Source organism: Mastigoproctus giganteus, chromosome 10 (genome assembly GCF_048544385.1).
Source record: "Mastigoproctus giganteus isolate SK-2022 chromosome 10, ASM4854438v1, whole genome shotgun sequence".
Classification (NCBI taxonomy): Eukaryota; Metazoa; Arthropoda; class Arachnida; order Uropygi; family Thelyphonidae; genus Mastigoproctus; species Mastigoproctus giganteus.
In genome coordinates this window covers 85,324,278-85,345,049 of record NC_143584.1, presented here as the reverse complement: position 1 = coordinate 85,345,049, position 20,772 = coordinate 85,324,278, and the positions used below count along the sequence as shown (strand labels likewise).

The window sequence follows — 20,772 nt, the reverse complement described above, 5'->3', positions numbered from 1 at the left end:
ATAGTGAAATGGGGAGGGGAGGCACCATAACTTTTCTGAATTGGGATGGGACAATAAAACATTGAGTGGGGTGGGGGATGTCACTACAAAGTTTCTTTATGTAATAGAATCTTAACTTAAATTCAGGTTAAATTTTGACCTGGGCTAAAAATTTAAATTATACACCAAGAGGGGAATCTTCTAATAAGGTGGAAGAAATATGTAGAGTATTGTATTTGTCTCGAATCTCTACTGCTACAAATGATCTTAATTTTTTTTTCTTCTAAGATTTATCATGTATTACTTCATTTTGCCAGGGCTTATCATGTATGGACAGAAGTTTGGCTGAGTAGAAAGGATTTAGAGCCTGGTGATATATTTCATGGTTGGCAGATTATTGATCCAACTCCCAGAATTAAATCAGGTGGTAAGTGGGAAAAGCTATTTTGAAGTTAAGCAAATGATGCCAGTGCAGTGTAGATTACTGTTCTCAAAGTTTCATTATAATAAAATGTATTCTGAAAAATTATGTACAGGAATACCTCACATAGTGCAGTTTTGAACAGCGCGGTTTTCGTTATAGCGCAGTTTACAAATAAAAAAAAAATTAACTGCATTACACGCCAATACATTTGATATGTATGTACGTATTATAATGCCAACACGTAGGCCAATGCATTATGGATTCAAGGCCATTCTGACTGTTGTCGAAACTCCCATTATATACGGATAGATTAGTAAACAACACTCTAGATTCCGAGTGGTGAGGTTGTTGATTGTGTGTAAGCTGTACAAATATTTTTTCACTGTGTATTTTTATTAAAGATTATTTTTTAAAAACGATACACCTTTATACGCAAATATGGGTGGAAGGAAGAAATGGGCACCGAGTGTTCTTCTAGATCCAAACATCGAACGAGGTATGAAAGTAAGGCAGGCATTGCTAAATGACATTCGATGGTATAAAGAGATGTATGCAGATAAAAAGAAGAAAAAAACTGTGCAAACTAAGCTGATCAGTTATTTTTCAAAATAAAAATACAGTGCATATTTCACTTATATTCTTTTGGTATGTACATACTGCAATAAAAATCATTTGTACTGTATTTACTAGTATTTTTCATTTTTATCATTTTAGTTTCTTTTTTTGCAAGAATTTTGTGTGCATCAATTTATAGTAAACAAATGCCTATATATTTTTGCAACTCGATCCCTATAATCAAATTGTCGGAATGCATTACATTAAAATACATACTAATAATACCTCGATTAGTGTGGTTTCGGTGCCTCCGTAGCCAGGTGGGCAGGAGCAGCAGTGCATGCATAGCACACGCTTCTTGATTAAACCAGGGTTTGAGCCCATCACCACCAAATACGGAGGATGCGGAAAGGTCAGGGAATGACCACCGCATATCCCTGGAGCAATATGGTCTTAGTTGCTAATGCTCCTAAAAACCAAATAACAAACATAACAAACAGTGCGGTTTTGCATAGCATGGTATTTTTTTGGCACGAATTAACCACGCTATGCGAGGTATTCCTGTATTTCATTAAAATGGCAGCATGATTCAAGAAAGTAAGGTGCATGTTGCACCTGTGGGCAAAAATTAAATTAAAATACATAAAAATAATAAAATAAAATGGTTCCAAGTTTTATTTCATCTAAATCTTTTTAAATTTACACAAGCTCTCTGCCCTACAAGGTTAGTGTAACTTGTTCTGATAGTTGATTTACTTTTTATTCAAAGGTAAATTTTCTGACAGCCAGCCTACACTATTTTTCCTTAATATGAATCTCTATCCACTTGTTTGTGTAATCCTAGAGAGAGAGAAATTATGCCTCCATTATTAAGCTTACTCTAACTTTATCTGGTGCCTGATATATTTTGTAGACATTCTTCCAGTTGTAGTTAAGACTGCCACTAAAAGGCAGAAGAATATGATATTTATGTCCAATTGTGAGTCAAGTAGATCAAATTTTGGCCAAGTCTGGTTATATTGCAAATCAACTAATCAAATCCTTTTCTTGCACCTGTTGATGGATCACTGATACCACTGGGTGTCAAAACTTTCTGATTCATTTCACAAATGTGGTCTCAGCTCCAATCTCAGTGATATCCATTGCCATCTACAACATGCCAGGCTCCACTTACTTCTTCCAGCAATGTCAGTTAAATGTTGCCGCACTCACCACTTGTCTCATTTATTATGATTATTCACTGTAATTCCTTTCACTTTTAAAGGTGGTATTGTTGCATATGTCCACTCTGAATTAATAATCTTTCTAAAAGAAAAATTTAAGCACTTTCAAAAACATAACTTTACTAATAGCCATATCTATGTCAGCACAAGCACATAACACAAATCTGAGATTGGCACATCAATAAATTTTATGTCAGTTTTATGCCTTGAATCCTTATTGCTTAAATAATACAATTAACTTTGAAATATATTATTAATCGTACACAAGAATTTTTCATTCAACTTATCAAGAAACTTGATAAATGTGAACCAAAAAGAATTTGTACTAAAATTAAATCTGCATGGTAGCTTTTTGGAACTTTTCAACACAGAAGACAAAAATCCTGTTGAAGCTAACATTATACACTGACATTATAGCAAATGTCATCACCATCATATCCAGGTATCATCGTAGCACCATCCAACATTGACTGACAACCAGGGGAATGGCAACCAGGTTTTTGAGTGTTTTTTTTTTTTTTTTTTTTGATAGACCTAGGAACACTTATATGCATGGTTAAGAGGGCATATGCTTACCCCCCCCCAAATGCACCCCTGAATGTCATTCAGATCATTTTGTGATCTTGGTATGATGCTCTATATATGTAAAGCATCATAAGGATGTTTGTAATTTAGAATTAAACATCATAATAACCATTTTGAAGAGTCATTATTTGTGTTATCCTCCAAAAAAGTATCTGGAGATCCCCATTTTTAGGCACGTTTCCATATACATATATATATGTTAAGCACTTGTCTTCATGTTTCTCTGCATGTAAGAAAGAAACTTCCAGTGGATAGACTTTCAAGAAAATTCAAACCAAATTAAATTAAAATTGGGTCAATATATATATATATATAAAACAAAACCAAACCAAATTTCATTAAAATTGGGTCAATATATATATATATATATATATATATGATAATTATTATTTCTTTTTTCCATACAATTTGTGTGGAAAAAAGAAATTCATAGATTAAATGTAGTTTTAATACAGTATTATTAACTAACATATAGGTTAGTGCAATGGAATCAGTTTAATTCATAGCCATCTACCGAAGTAGTTAAGTTGGCATCATTTTAATTATATCTCATATTGTGAATACCTTCACAACAAGTTGCCATGGTATTTCTCTTCCTCGAATAAATAACACTTCACCAGTGGAGAAGACTAATGTTACTTATTCTTGACAGATACCACCACCCAGACGGCACTGTTATGAAGCTTATTGGCTTCTCATCGGTGGGTGGGCAGATACCCTAGTGTTGCAATAGTGACAACTTGGTTATGAAGTATAGCTCCACAATATGAGAGATGCCTGATTGTGTGCAGTAGTATAAACTATAGTAGAATGACTAAAGTATAGGTTAGTGCAATGCATCAGTTTAATTCATGATTGCAACACTAGGGTGCCTGCCCACCCACTGATGAGAAGCCGATAAGGTTTGAAGTGGTGCCATCTGGTTGATGGTATCAGTAGAAATTAATAAGTAACATTAGTTTTCTCCACTGGTGAAGTATTACTTATTTGAGGAATGCAATACTACGGCAACTCGTGAAGCTATTCACAATATGAGATATAATTAAAACAATGCCAACTCAACTACTTCGGTAGATGGCTACAAATTAAACTGATGCCATTGCACTAACTTATACATTAGTCATTAGTCTACATAGCATGACGCTCTTGCTAAAATACTCTATAGTATTATTAACTTTAGACAGTCTGTGCACTGTTATGCAAGACTTATGAATGTGATGTCACTTGTGAAGAGATACATATATGCAGAGAGAAAAGAGACTTTAAAAATAGAGTAATACAGGAGGAGGAGAGTAATACCACTAACCAGCACCATCCAACATTGACTGTCAGTGATGTTACAATGAATGAAAGTGTGATGGCTCCAGCATCCAGCGACTCACAGGAAGACCACAGAAGCTCACTCCATATGAAGAGAGAGAGAGAGAGAGAGAGAGAGAGAGAGAGATCAGAAGGGTAATATTATAATCTTTCAGACATTCCCACAAAACAACAGAGGATTGGGATCTGTATGAGTACATTATGTACATAGCTCCATGGTCAGTTTCCATGGGAGAGTTGTGGTGCACAAGTCAAATGTCACCAACTGCAATCAGCAGTTTTGTCTTGCGTGGTGAAACAAATAGTATAATTGGTTCTGTAGAGCATAGAATCTTACTAAACTCTGTTATGATCTTACTAAACTCTGTTTAATAACCACTGTTATTAAAGATTAACAGAACTACATAAACTGAATAATAAGAATTACAGATATTGTTTTATATTTTCACCTCTATATTTCTCATCTGTGATGGACTTTACATTTATAATATCATTTAGAGATAAATTCTGGGCGCGTCCCTGTATGCGTGGCACCATCTTGTTTGAGCTTGCTTGCTTCACGGTGCCATCTTGTTTCCACTCATTCTTTCGGGGTGACGCCCTTTTTCGTCTAGTTGCTCTAACCTTAGGACAAAATCTGTGCTCTCGGTCCTCAGGGGCTTTATAACCTCTGGAACTGCGGCGTGGGATTTGCGTTGTGGTTAAAGATCGAATGATCACAGGGTGTCAACCCAATTGTACTTTTTTTTACTGGTGTATTAGAATATGGGCAGAGAGGATGAGACATGCAGAAATTGCAGATAAAGGAACCACTAGGTGGCAGGTGTACTGATGTGAAATTTACTTAAAGATATAAATACCATCAGGGGTAAAGGAAAGGGTTTTTGCTTCCATAAAGGTAAGTACAGTGGTTTCAGACAGCTTTTAAATTCTGTACAGTGGAATCAATTGATGATGTTACCAACACTAAATTCTAAATGGGAAGCATTCAATTAATTAATCGTGGATGCTACTAAAAGTTTCATACCTATTAAGAAATATTGTTCAAGGTTTAGGCCTAAATGGTTATCAAATGAACTAATGAGACTCGTAACAGAGAAGAAAAATGCATGGGATGCATATAAATTATCAAGGGACTCTTTTAGCATTAGCATTAGTAGAGGCATTTGATGCAAGAAAGCAAGCTTATGCAGCATCAGCCAAAAGAAATAAAAAACAACCACTTCCACTTCACCCCTCTGTTCGTTCGAAATACCTATCCAGCTGAGCCTTAAACTTATTTAGGCTATCAACTTCCACGACAAGGGATGGAAGTCTGTTCCACCAACCAACCACCTGCTGGCTAAAGGCAAATTTCTGCACGTCTATCCTACATCTGTCTTTCCTCAATTTGAATTTATGCTGCCCTCTCAGGTGATTATTCTGAGCAAGAGGAAGACTAACATCAGCATTGAGCATGCTCAAACCATTTAAGGCTTTATACACCTCTATCAGATCACCTCGCAGGTGCCTAGTCTCCAGACACTGTAATTTGCAAAACTTAAGCCTTTCTTCGTAAGATCACCCCTTTGTTCCATTAACTAATCTTGTTGCCCTTCTCTGTACTTGTTCCAGCAGCTCTACATCCTTCTTGAAATGAGTACAGAGTACTCTAGGTGTGGCCTGACCATTGCCTTATACAAGTGAATAATCACCTTATCCCTGCTAGAAACATTCCTATATATCATTGACAATACACCATGAGCTACACTTGCAGCCCGTCTGCACTGATGAGAACTTCATATCTGCCTGCACAACCCCCCCCCCCAGGTCCCTTTCATTCTCTACCACTGTCGGTGTAGTACCACAGAGTTGATACGTTGCTCTGAGGTTGCTGTTTCCCATATGTAGTACTTTACATTTGTCAATGTTAAACTTCATTTGCCACCTCTCAGCCCATCTGCTCAACCTTTCCAGATCCTGTTGCAGCAGCATAGTGTTAGTAGTGTCCTTGACAACCCTGCCAACCTTTGTATCGTCTGCAAACTTGGACATTAAGCTTGATATACCATCATCAATATCATTTATAAATACAGAAAACAATAATGGTCCCAATACTAAGCCCTGAGGGACTACACTAATAACATTAGTCCATGATAAGCAGTGTCCATTGATTACCACTCTCTGTTTTCTCCCCCTCAACCACCCCTTTATCCATAGCAGCAATTTGCCCCAGTGCCACACTGCTACAATTTGTGCAGCAGTCTTCCATGTGCAACAGTATCAAAAGCCTTTCTAAGATCCAAGTATATAATATCAAAGTTATTCCCTGCATCCAGTTCTTTTGTGACTGCATCATAGTATCCAATCAAATTGGTCAGGCAAGACTTCCCCTTAACAAAACCATGCTGTGTCCGAGTTATAACTGAAGTCTTGTCTACATGATCCTGCAGTGCTTCTTTAACCAGTGCCTCCATTAATTTTCCTGGAACAGAAGTTAAACTCACAGGTCTATAATTACTTGTGTCAGAATTTGATCCTCCTTGGTGAATTGGGGTCACATTTGCACATCTCCAGTCTGTGGGTACCTCCCCTGAGTCCAAGGAAGCTCTCATAATTATGGCTAAGGGTTTGCGTACTTCCTTTGCTGCCTCCTTTAATATAACTGGATAGATCCCATCCACCCCAGGTGCCTTTCTTGTGTTTATCTTCAACAATTTCTCCTCAACTTTACTCTCAGTTATTACAAGATTCTGTAGCTTACTTCCAGAGTTGAATACACCTCTGGCATTCCCCTCGCTCCTCACACATGAGGAGTTACTCCTCACACATGAGGAGTAACTCCTCATGTGTGAATGTCGATGCAAAATATTCATTTAGTTTGTTAACTACCTGAGCAGGATCATCAACAGTTGACCCATCGATATCAAGTGGACCAATATGATTCATCCCCTTCCTTCTAGAGTTTACATTAGTAAAGAACTCTTTGCTGTTTTTCTTTGCATCTCTTGCCAAAGATATCTTGTAATCTGCCTTCGCCTGCCTAACCTCCTTTGTAACTTGGTTACAGATCAACTTGTATCTATCATTGGCTTCTGTGTCACATGTTAATTTGTATGTATCCCATGCATTTTTCTTCTCTGCCGTATGTCTCATTAGTTCATCTGAAATCCATTTAGGCCTAAACCTTGAACAATTCTTAGTTGGAATGTAAAGCCTAGTACCTTCCAAGATAAGTTCTTTGAATGCTTCCCATTTTTAATTTGCTGTTGATAACATCATCAGGTGGTCCCACTGTATAGAATTTAAATACTGTCTTAGTCCATCGTAGTTGCCTTTACGAAAGCAATAACCCTTCCGTTTACCCCTAATGGTAGTTACCTCTTTGAGTAAATCCCACTTCAGCACACTCTGATCACTGCTACCTAGTGGTTCATTTATCTGCAGATTCTTAATGCATGAAGAATCACTACTGATAATCAAATGAAGACTATTACTCCCTCTAGTTGCCTCCCGAACATGCTGATGCAGAAAACAATTATCCAATAAATCCACAAAAGCCTTGCTAGTGTGTGAGTGACCAGCCCCCAAATTCCAGTCAATATCTGGGAAATTAAAATCCCCCATTATAAGACTCTCTGATTTACTGGCCCATTCTATTTCCCTGTACAGTTTCGTATTATACTCATCAGAGTAATTAGGCCTATAGCACACTCCTACTCTCAATTTTGATCTCCCAATTTGACTGACTCGACACTGCACTGTCCAGCAATGTTGACTGGCTTCACTTCCTTGGATTTTATGTGTTTCTTAACTAATAGCATAACCCCTCCTCCCTTCCTATCCTGTCTATCCTTTCTGTAGACGTTGTACTCCCCAAATTCCAGTTCTGCATTCCTTATATCTGTGTGACACCACGTCTCTGATATCCCAACAACATCTTCCTTTGATGTTTTGAGCAATACCTCAAATTCATCAAATTTATTTACTAAACTCCTAACATTGGTGTACACGCAATTATACATGCACCTGTTTCTATTCTTAGTTACCCTAACAGAACCCATGTGTTTACTTGTACCACAGTGACTCCCAGCAGTCTCTGAAATATCCTGCATCTTGTTTTTCAGGCATCTGCTCATTCCAATAGAAGCAGTGCAAGAATCTCTTTCACCTCTGCCAGTGGTTACTTTTAATCTATTAGTCTTTGTCTCCCCCCCAAGCTAGCAGTTTTCCGACCCACCTAACACTGCCTCGATAGCATCACCAAATATTCTTGCACTCTTTCTATTTAAGTGTATCCCATCCCTGTAGAAGCAGTCTCTCCTGTTAACAAGTACAGTCCAGGCTGAAAAAAATTCTACCCCTTGAGCCTTGCACAATCTTTCCAGGGCCGAATTGATCGACAAGGCTCTCATTATATACTCCCTCCTATCATGTCTGGGCAGAATTGCAGACACTTTCGAATTCAACTCTAATTCACTGCTTTTTTTCAACAGTGAGCTGTACTTATGTAATTTTGCCGGTCTCGTACTCTTGATATCATTAGTGCCAACATGCACAACTATATCACCTTTTGTGCCCTTAAAAGATGATATCCGCTCTACAACGTCATCAACCTTTGCCCCTGGCAGACATACCCTGGTCCTGTTCCACCTATCCTTTTTACAAGGCATGTACCCCGTTTCCCTGACAATAGAGTCACCTACAACTACTAGTTCCTGTGGGACCAGCACATTCTGCCTCGGGGTTGCCGCTGTGTTGTGTGATGACCAAGTGCAAGCTCTAGCATTGATGTGGCCAGCTGAGAGCTTGATGGGCCACTCAAGTTAGTTCCTTCGAGTGCATCCACCCTGTCCTTTCATATAGGCGCATAACAACGCTGAGTTGTTGCCTGATTTTGATACACTCCTTGCATCACGCACACACAAAGACATCCCCCATGGCAATATCATGTCCCGTACCTCAATGCTCCACAAACATCATGCAAGCAGTGCATTTTAAAAGGCTGTGATTCAGAAGGCAACTGCTCCCCTCAGTTCTCCTCTGAGCCACATTACTTCCATTAGCTTGAGCCTTTTGCTTTGCTCCTCTGGTCTGAGTCATGATTTCTATTAATTTCAATATAATATTGGTGTGTAGATACACCATAGACAACTCTTAAGAAACTACAAAGTAGTTGTTGTAGGCATCATTTGCTCTTTCTCATATTGTGCTCTGCCTTCACGATAAGTTGCCATGATATTGCACTACCTCGAATAAGTAACCTTTACTAATAGAGAAGACTATTGTTACTTATTCTCAGTGAGTACCACCACCCAGACATGTTTCAAGGCTATTGGCCTATCATCAGTGGGTGGGCAGGTACCTTGGTATTGCAGACGTGACGATCCATTTAGTTATTTTTAATATTGTCATATACACCTTTTGGCATCTCTCATATTGTGTGATTATCTTCACAACTGGGTCGTCATGTCTGCAATACCAGGGTACCTGCCCACCCGCTGATGATAGGCCAATAGCCTTGAAACGTCTGGGTGGTGGTACTCACTAAGAATAAGTTACAATTGTCTTTTCTATTAGTGAAGCGTTACTTATTTGAGGTAGTGCAATATCATGGCAACTCGTCGTGAAGGCAGAGCACAATATGAGAAAGAGCAAATGATGCCTACAACAACTACTTTGTAGTTTCTTAAGAGTTGTCTATGTATCTACACACCGATATTATATAGATATTAAACTCTTAATGTATTATGCCTTGTGCATTTAGTTATTTTAAATATTAATTTCAATAAAATTTCAATTTTATTGAAATTAAACAAAACAAGTAAGCAAACCCTTAGCCATAATTATGAGAGCATCCTTGGACTCAGGAGAGGTCCCTACAGACTGGAGATGTGCAAATGTATCTCCAATTCACAAAGGGGGATCGAAGGGCGACACAAGTAATTACAGACCAGTTAGTTTAACTTCTATTCCAGGTAAAATAATGGAGTCACTGGTTAAAGATGCATTGCAAGATCATCTGGACAAGACTGCAGCAATAATTCATGGGTTTGTTAAGGGAAAATCTTGTCTGACAAATTTGATAGGATATTATGATGTGGTTACAAAGGAACTGGATGCAAAAAATAATTTTGATATCATATATTTGGATTTCAGGAAAGCTTTTAACACTGTTTGGCATGGAAGGCTATTGTACAAATTGGAGCAGAATGGTATTAAGGGTAAGTTGCTATAATGGATAAAAGGATGGTTGAGTGGGAGAAGACAGAGGATGGTAATTAATGGGTGCTGCTCTTCGTGGACTAATGTTATTAGTGGAGTTCCACAGGGTTCGATGTTGGGTCCTCTATTGTTGTTTTGTCATTGATAAATATATCAATGATATTGATGAAGGTATGTCAGGCTTAGTGTCGAAATTTGCAGATGATACAAAGGTTGGCAGAGTTGTTAATGACAATAATGGCAGTGTGTTACTGCAACAGGATCTAGAAAATTTTGGCAGATGGGCTGAGAAGTGGCAACTGAAGTTTAGCATTGAAAAATGCAAAGTACTGCATATGGGTAGAAGTAGCCCCAGAGAAACGTACCAACTGTGTAGTACTACACTTAAGGTGGTAGAAAATGAAAAAGACCTGGGAGTAATTGTGCAGTCAGATATGAAGTTTTCTGAGCAATGCAGAAAACTTCATATCTGACTGCACATTCCTATATATCATTGAAATTCCTATATTTCAATGATATATAGGAATTTTGCTAGCAGGGAAAAGGAGGTGATTGTCCCTCTGTATAAGGTAATGGTCAAACCACGCCTTGAGTACTGCATACAGGTCTGGAGGCCTCATTTTAGGAAGGATGTAGATTTGCTTGAGCATGTACAGAGAAGGACAACAAGATTGGTGAGGGGACTGAAGGGATCCTCTTACCAAGAGAGGCTTAAGTTCTGCAAATTGCAGTAGCTGGAGACTAGGCACCTGCGTTGTGATCTGATTGAGGTGTATAAGGCCTTGAATGGGTTGGGCATGCTAAATTCTGATGGGATTCTTCCACTTGTTCAGATTACGAACCTAAGGGGGGGCATAAATTCAAATTAAGAAAAGACAGATGTGTGGAAATTGGCCTTTAGCCAGCGGGTGGTTAATTGCTGGAACCAGCTTCCATCTGTTGTTGTGGAAGTTGATAAGTTAAATAAATTTAAGGAGGAATTGGACAGGCATTTGGAGGGAATGGTGTGATTTTTTTTTTTTTTTTTGGCTGATGCTGCATAAGCTCATACGCTTGATTTCTTGCATCACATTCCACTACTACTACTACTACTACATAGTGTAACACTTAACAACATTTATTATAACAAAGAAAAAACAGGTACACAACACTTGTATTCTGTGTGGGTAATTTGTATACATTGTGACATACATGTGTCAATTCCATACAACAATATCAAAGGTGTGAGTGAAGTGGTAAAATAGTACATTTAACCCTTCATAGAAATTCCAGGTTTCATCTTATAAGACGAACTCTTCAAATCTTACCTTTGGTCATACACTAGATTGTTCTAGGCCAAATGTCCATAATGCTCATAAGCACTTTTGTTATTTTACATATTTTAAGGTCAAAATGAAAATGAAGTGGGGGTGGCTAAATTTTATGCCTTTTTATCTCTCTCAATACTATTTCGTTCTAAAACCAGCGCTTGATCATACTTGATTATACAGCTCTTTGTGGGCATTCAACTTTCTAGGGGTACCTTCAGGTACTCGTGAAAGTAGTATAGTCATTTCACCTATAATTGTGTTAACATGTAGTTCATGAGGATCAGGAAAGAAGCATTGAAAATATTATCTGTTAATGTTGTTTTTCAAGGTTCACATTCACACAAATGAAATAATGGCTTACCAGTTAAATCAGTGCACCTGAAATTCAGTTGTGCTGCCTCCTTCTCTCTAGCGAAATCTGGGTGGGGTCCTCTGTCGTTTTGGATCTTTTTTCTCTGGTGGTCACTCTTCTTCTTCTCTCTCTCTCGTCTTTCGATCAGCTGTGTTGCCAGCAACTCTTTTGAGCGCAATTAGAAAGAACCTTTTCTGCTGGGTAGCTCTAGCTCCCCTCTCTCTCTCTCTCTCTCTCTCTCTCTCTCTCTCTCTCTCTCTCTCTCTCTCTCTCTCTCTCTCTGTTCCTCCCTGATCTTGCCTTTGTCTTTAACTGCTTCACTGACTTACTGACTAGCTGTTCAACTGCAAAAAGCCAACTCCCATCTGCCAGAAGCCTAGCTCGCCAAAAGCAGCTCGCAAAAAAACGCTCGCAGAAAAAGCCCCTTTTTGGACCCCCAATACCCTTATATACCTCGCACCTTTGCTCTACTTTTCCCCAAAAGATTCTCCTTTCATTAGCTATGCTAAAATAAAAGGATTATTCACTTCCTGCTGATGGTAATAAAGGGTCATAAATATGGAAGAAAACTGTTCTTTTGGTTATTTGAGCTTACATCATAGAGATGAAGTGATGCAGGACATCTTCCTCCAATGTGACCATTTTTGGAAACCATCCCATGGTCCTATGTGCGCGCATGGGCTTCGCTATGACCATAAACATCTTTTTATTTGCTGTTGTTGACATGGGAACCAAAGATCTTACTGTCCTTCCACCCACGTTATTAATCCCTATTTAAAGTGAATGCAAGATTCTGGTGGTTATGGCAATCCTCACCTTCTCATTGGCTCTTTCACAATTTCTCCTAAATAATTCTGATTTTGTCTTCTGCCCGGTCGGACACACGGCAGCGCATGTCCACAATTGAGGGACAGGAGAAATTTCCACCAAACGCGGGAGCATTTGTATTTGTTCCCTGCAACCATGGGTTTGTCTTTTCTCTTGCTTAATTATCGTGGGTTCCGATTGAATATGGTTTTGACAATTTAGCCTAAATGTCCCAAGACATGGTTTTATTGATAGAATAGTTAATTAGATTTGCTCGATCGTCGTGAGCTGAGAATTTCTCAATCTCACAAATATGCCTAAGTGCCAGGAAAGACTCTTGAAATTCTGTTAAAATCTATGCTGGATGACATCCTTAGCAAAGAAATTATTATTGATAATATACCTCTTAATATGCACTCTTCATAACAAAATATCACACATGCAGACCTTAATTTTTTGGTCCCTGTTCACTAATATTGACCTTAACCTAAAATTGGTTTTTACAACCTGTATAAGGACTATAAATATGTTATAAAGTGTAGCTTGACCTTTTGGAATACAGTTATCAACTGGTTGTATCTTCTATAATTATGCTTTTGATGGAACATCACTAAAACCAACAAATAAGATCTACTCCTTTTGTGGACTGCCTAACTCGTATTATAGCTAACTTGCACCTATATTCATCTCAAAAATCCTTTCTGAAAAAGGACCTATTTCCTTTATGCTTTGTTGATGATTTATTTGACCTAATTGTCCCAGTTTTGTATAGGAATTCAGTTCTTTACACCTAAGTGAACTCATTCTTTAAAATACAAATTCATTCACTCTCAATACATATTATCTAGATTTTGATATAAATCACCACAGAACCTGAAATAACAATGGATTTAATTTTTGGTGGTCTGCCTCGTCTACTGGTTATCCAACATTTCCAGATCTCTTTGTGCTAATGTCTTGGGGTCGCTTCCATGTGTAACCAGATTATTTCTGTTATTACTAATGTAGAATTCCTATATGATAAACTTATTGTTGGCACATTTCTGTTTACCTATCTCAGTTATTGTTTTAATAAAGCCTGCACATGTTACCAATTTTATTTTACATGTTACATGGTTTTTTTTTTTTTTTGTTATTAACAAAAAAAAAAAAAAAAAAATTCCCATAGCTTCTTTGCTTTCTGGGCAAGAGCGCACAAAGGGGCATAAATTTGAATTCAAAACAGATGGCCAAAGAATAGAAGTGTGGAAATTTGCAGTCAGACAAAGATTAATCACTTAATAGGATAAACTTCCACTTAATGCATGGTAAGTAGTTGGAACAAATTTAAGCTCAGTTTGCTCAAATAATCAGAACTAATGGGCAAATGAATTTTTTTTTTTTTTTTTTTTTTTGTTGGTGCTGTATGAGCAGCCATGCTTCTGTGCATTATATCGCTAATACTAGGAACACATGGAAAAAATTTTTTTTCCATGTAGCTTGCTTACATTCTTGAAGAATTTTGTCCATCAAGTGGCGTATCCAGTGTATTATTTGTATCTATAAATTTTATTGTTATTTCTATTCATATCAGTGATTGCAGCTTTGGTTTGTTTTCGTTCTTATTTTCATATTTATGAAATTAGTATTATATATTTATTTTTTTTTTAAAGAAAATTATTAATATTTAAGTCTGTGCTTTTCAAAAAAAAACATTTGTTATGTTCACTTTATGCCACTCTATTTCAGTTCATTACACTGGACCAACAAGTGTAGTTGCTGTTACTTTGGGAGTAATAGATAAAGTTTATGATACAACTTATATTCATTCTGCCATACATGCTAAGAGGTGGTTTTGGAAAATTGCAGATGAGAATCAACAAGTAAAGATTTTGGATGCATGTGTAGATAAGTATGTAACTATTTACATGCATAATAGGTGTTGAAATTCAGGATCTTTAGAAAAATATGTGGCAATTTTTATAGTTTTCTGGAAACAACCCCTAATTATGAATAATGGCAAATACATAGTAATTCAAAAAGCTCCCAGAATTGCACACTGCTATTTAAATAGTTTGTGCTATGGCTGTAAAGTTTCATGTGGCATTAATGTGTACACTTGCCAAATAGGAACTGGCTTGACCACTTCATTCGTGTGTCACATCTGATTGATTGCAGAATGTTGCAGTTCAAACAGCGTTCTAACATCAAGTTCTTTTTTAAACTTGGGAAAAGTGCATCGCATTGTATGCAAAGTTTATTCCACTTTTGCTGTTGGACAATCAAATCAACTGCAGGAAAGCTATCACAGGTGATTTGTTTGAAAATCTGTGCAGGATCTGAGCTTCCTAAGAAAAGTGGTCACTGGGGATAAGAGTTAAGTGTTCACCTACGACCCTGAGACCAAGGTGAAATCATCCAAATGGCACATTAAAATTTTAAAATGTGTCATTTTAAACTGCCCAAGAAGTCTCCTGCAACAAAATCTAAGATAAAAGTTGTGCTGAACATTTTTTTTCGATGATGAGGGCATAGTGCGCCATGAATTGCTTGTTGGGGGGGTGAGAAGCATTACTGCTACTTACTACGTTGAGATTTTGAAATGTTTGCATAACAATGTGAGGTGAAGATGACCTTAAAAGTGGAAGGATGGCTGGATCCTGCACCATGACAATGTGCCCAGTCACACAACAATTGCAGTTCACCAGTTCTTGGCTCCAAAAATAATCAGTCATGCAGCAGACTCCCTACTCCCCCAACCTCGCACTGTCTGACTTCTGGCTGTTCTCTAAACTGAAAATGGGACTTTGTGGTCATCGCTTCACTACAGTGGACAAATTCAAAGAAAATGCCAAAGTGGCCCTTTGTGTGCCAATTTTAAAGAACGTCTGAAATCTTAGGAAGTCCAGTGGAGCAGTGTGTGTGTTCAGAAGGAAGTTACTTTGAAGGAGGTTAGGTTAGTAAGCCCAACTGATCACTCAAACTTTTATAGTAAAATTCTGGGAACTTCTTGAATGTATCTCATATGATTGATAGTTTGGATATAACAGCAATGTACTACATAAAATTGTTGCTAACCCTTCAGCATGTACCTGAGATGCATACTGCAAAAGGGATAACATTAAATTTTCTGAAAGCATTGTGATTATACAGGTTCTTCCTTATTAATGTGGTATAATAGTTCATCTGACACATTTTAAAATACAAGGCAGTGGAAAATTTTATGAAAGTGGACTGTAAAAGTGAGGTATGTATTTTAGGCAAGCATTTTACTTTTATGAAACAGTATGTTGAAGATAGTCTCCACCTACTTTTCTCTTCTGCCTTCTCTACCTGAACTCCACTCCTGAGTGCAGGTTTTCTATTATGCTTTGTAGCACATTTGTTGGCACTGTCTGAATTTTTTCTCAGATTTGATCGTTTAGTTTAATGATATTCAGAGGATGATTAATATACACTTTTCTTTTGAGATATACTTCCCCCCCCCCAATGGGAATAACTGTCCTTAAATCTAGGGATCTTATAGAGAGAGGCGCCTCCGTAGCCAGGTGGGCAGGAGCAGCAGTGCGTAGCACACGCTTCTTGATTAGACCAGGGTTCGAGCCCATGACCACCAAATACGGAGGATGCAGAAAGGTCAGGGAATGACCACCGCATATCCCCGGAGCAATATGGCCTTAGTAATAAATAGAAGTCTTTCCCAGAAAACAGAAGTGAAAAGGATGAAATAAAACTATTTTAGGGACAGTGGGAGAATCCCATCCTGGTAGCACCCAAAACAAGGAGCCAGATGCCCAGATCATCTGAGGATGGCTAGAGGGAGCACCCACCTCAACCCTGACCCAGGCATAGCCATGGTCAGCAGTTAATAATTCTCATCCCAACTGGGGTCAGCATCTGGTTCCTATCTGTTCAGAAATTAGCCTATGATCCACCAGGGAGGAAGGGTTCCCTGGCCATCAAGGCTTCGCCAGGAGTCTTCTTTGGTTGTCATGATCCCACACCGGAAGGGGTCAGCAGGTTGTATTTTTACCTCCAACTGGAGGTTAGCATTCCCGCCAGGGGGGGGAAGGGCCCCTGGCCAGCATGTTTTTATCAGGATTGTGGTCTTGTCCAGTGGAAATTGTTATTATCAGGAAAGTCTTAGTAATGAAGGTTTCCTCTTGAACACCTTATTTTGCAAAGTTGTACGAGGGTGGTTCAATAAAGAATCGCATTCACCTACTTCCACATATTGCAGAGTCATGATATTTTGTGTGTAGGCATCATACATATCTCTGTACTAAAAGTGTAAAATTTCAGCCCTGTGTCTTAATTTGTTTTTCTCTTACAGAGCTGAACTTGTGACAAAGTAGCATCATGGACAAAGTTAAAGCCAGAGCTGTAATCTGGTATCTGTTCTTGAAGGGGAATTCTCCTAAAGAAATCCACGAGGAGATGACTGCTGTATATAAGGATGAAGCCCCATCTTGTGTCATAGACAGTTTAGGTATGGTCAGACATCGGTAGAATCTGAGCCCATTTCAGGTCCTTCCCATTCAACTATTGATGACAGCACGATCAGAAAAGTGGAGTCATTAATCATGGAAGATTGCCGGATATCTGTGCATGAATTGTCCCAGGAGGTCAAGATTAGTGTGGGCTCTGTTGAAACAGTCCTTCGTGATCATCCCCATTTATGGAAATTGAGTGCAAGATGGATTCCCTAATTATTGACTGGTTTCCAGAAGGCTGATCGACAACAGAAATCACAAGAGTTGTTAGCTCTGGGCCAAAAAAATAAGGAAGACTTTTTCTCTCATCTAATCACTCAAGATGAAAGTTGGATACACCATTTCGACCCTGAAAGTAAAAAGCAATCCATGGAATGGTGACATAATGGTTCCCCCCCCCTCAAGGGTGCAAACGTCAGCAGGAAAGGTCTAGGTCTTGTTGACAGTGTTTTGGGATGAGAAAGGTGTAATAATGACTGATTACCTGCTGAAAGGTAGAACAATTACAGGTGCCTGTTATGCCAATTTACTCACAAAATTACGGGAGAAAATCAAAACATGTAGGCATGGCATGCTGTCCAAAGGTGTGGGAATGCTTCAAGACAATGCCCCAGTTCACACTTCTGAAATTGCGACAACACAAGCGGCCATTGTGGATATGAAATACTGCCCCATCCAGCCTACTCACCCGATCTTGCACAATCGGACTTCTTCTTGTTTCCTTCCCTCAAATCATTTCTTTGGGGGACCCACTTCCCTGATGATGAGATACTCATTTCTTCAGTGGTTCAAAGACCGACCTCACCACTTTCTGTAAAAATGGTATCTGTAGTCTCATCCATCGATGGGAAAAATGTGTAAATCTGCATGGTGGCTATGTAGAGAAGGACTAAAACCTGAGCCAAGAATCAAAATGCTAACACCTCTGCAGCTAGGTCAGGGTGATTCTTTATTGAACCACCCTCATATGCTGCAAAATTTTGTTTTGTTTCTATTATTCATGGTTCTTGATGTCACCCTTTGTGGGTTGCTTACTTCCATCTCAAGGGCAAACCTCAGTTCTATATAATGTGGGTAATCAAACATAATATGATCTGAAATCTCTCTCTGGTCACATACGCAGTTTGGTGTGGGAGCCAGCCTTAAGTCAATGTTTTGCATTCAAGTTTTTTTTATAAATGATATTGACTGAATTTATAAATGATATTGATGATGGTATATCGGGCTTAATGTCCAAGTTTGCAGACGATACAAAGGTTGGCAGGGTTGTCAAGGACACTACTGACACTATGCTGCTGCAACAGGATCCGGAAAGGTTGAGCAGATGGGCTGAGAGGTGGCAAATGAAGTTTAACATTGACAAATGTAAAGTACTACACATGGAAAACAGCAACCCCAGAGCAACGTATCAACTCTGTGGTACAACACTGACAGTGGTAGAGAATGAAAGGGACTTGGGGGTGGTTGTGCAGGCAGATATGAAGTTCTCTGAGCAGTGCAGACGGGCTGCAAGAGTAGCTCATGGAGTATTGTCAATGATATACAGGAATTTTTCCAGCAGGGATAAGGAGGTGATTATTCCATTGTATAAGGCGATGGTCAGGCCACACCTAGAGTACTGTATACAGGTCTGGAGGCCTCATTTCAAGAAGGATGTAGAGCTGCTGGAACGAGTACAGAGAAGGGCAACAAGATTAGTGAATGGAACAAAGGGGTGCTCTTACGAAGAAAGGCTTAAGTTTTGCAAATTACAGTGTCTGGAGACTAGGCACCAGCGAGGTGATCTGATAGAGGTGTATAAAGCCTTGAATGGTTTAAGCATGCTCAATGCTGATGGGATTCTTCCTCTAGCTCAGAAAAATCACCTGAGAGGGCATAAATTCAAATTGAGGAAAGACAGATGTAGGATAGACGTGCGGAAATTTGCCTTTAGCCAGCGGGTGGTTGGTTGGTGGAACAGACTTTCATCCCTTGTGGTGGAGGTTGATAGCCTAAATAAGTTTAAGGCTCAGCTGGACAGGTATTTTGAACGAACAGAGGGGTGAAGTGGAAGTGGTGTTTTTTTTTTTTTTTTTTTTTTTTTTTTTTGGCTGATGCTGCATAAGCTTGCTTTCTTGCATCAAATGCCTCTACTAATGCTAATGCTAAGTTGCCATGTCCCATTAATAGGTACTTTGCAGTCCTGGCGTGAACCATGAAATTTGTTCTTTTTTGAACTCTCTGACTTCTGGGATACATGTTTTTTGTTGTCCAACTCTTTTATGTTGCATTCCAGGTTTGTTGCCACTTTTCCAGTATTAAATGTGTGATTCTCTGTTGTTCTGTATTGCACGGTGTGTCCAGATTCAATGTAATGTCCTGTACTTGGGTCGGGATGCTCTTTCTCCAACAGTATTGGAAAGTGATTTTCAGGCAGATAGGTAGCGTTCCACAGAGTACTGCAGAACCAGGGTTGGGACTGTACAGGCTTTAGAGGTGGTCAGTAGTACTGTTCTCTGGGCCAATTGTGTTTGTTTCTTTACTGCATCTTTGTCTGTTCAATGCTTTCAGCCCCCCCCTGCTCCATACATCATCAGAGGGACAAAGGTGGTGTTATAGTATGGCCAGAGTGTTCTTCTCTTCAGTCCCCAGTCTCTCATTGAGAGATTGGCCAATTTTTCAACAATTTTTTTTTTTTTTTTTTTTTTATCCTTTCAGATGATATGCATGGAGCACAAAAGAGAGACATTCATCCAGGATCACTCCTAGGTATTTGTACCTTGTTACATATTTTATGGTTTTATTTCTGCATCTTATCGTTGGTGGCCTGTTGTGCAGTTTACCCTTCAGAAGTATCTGTACAGTTTTTGGGAGATACTTGCAGTTTATGGACCTCGCTTCATGTGGCTAGTCTTGCAGGATTTTTGTTAGTTCTAGGTATGCTCTGGTGTTGGCAGAGGTAAGGGTCATGATATTGTCTGCATAGGTAATGATAGTGGTTCCTTGATATTCTTTGTGTAAACCACATGTCGCATACCATATTCACAAGTTCTGTTTGCAAAGTAACTAGCCATAATTTTGTAAATAGTCTTTGGTCAATCCAGTATCACTGAACCTCTCCAGGGTGTTCTGCCACTATAGGGTCAAAGGCCCCTTTGAAGTCCACAAAGAGGCCAAGGAGGTAACTGTCTTCAGTGTTTGCCTGCGTGTCAACCAATTTTCTTATTCCATCTTCTGCACATGGACAGACAGGATAGGAAGGGAGGAGGGGTTATGCTGTTAGTTAAGAAACACATAAAATCTATGGCAATGCATCCAGTTGAAATGGATGACCAGTGCAATTTGAGTCAATTTAATGTGACATAAGCACTGGGGGAAAAAAATGAGAGTAGGAGTGTGTTATAGGACTAATGACACTGATGAGAGCAACAAATAACTGTACAGAGAAATAGTGGACCAGTAAATCAGAATGTCTTATAATAGGAGATTAACTAACTTTCCAGATATTCACTGGAACTTGTGGGTTGGTTACTTACACATTAACAGGGCTTTTGTGGATTTA

The 20,772-nt window shown here is 38.7% G+C and overlaps 1 protein-coding gene across 1 annotated transcript in view; it reads left to right on the top strand.

Annotated features, from left to right (window-relative positions):
* Positions 1 to 20,772, top strand: part of LOC150079131 (annulin-like) — a 189,911-nt gene that overhangs the window by 86,518 nt on the left and 82,621 nt on the right. Inside the window, exons 7-8 of the mRNA XM_090382963.1 lie at positions 297 to 406; positions 14,488 to 14,650. Of these exons, the coding sequence (XP_090239089.1) occupies positions 297 to 406; positions 14,488 to 14,650 (273 nt within the window). The remainder of the gene's footprint in view (positions 1 to 296; positions 407 to 14,487; positions 14,651 to 20,772) is intronic.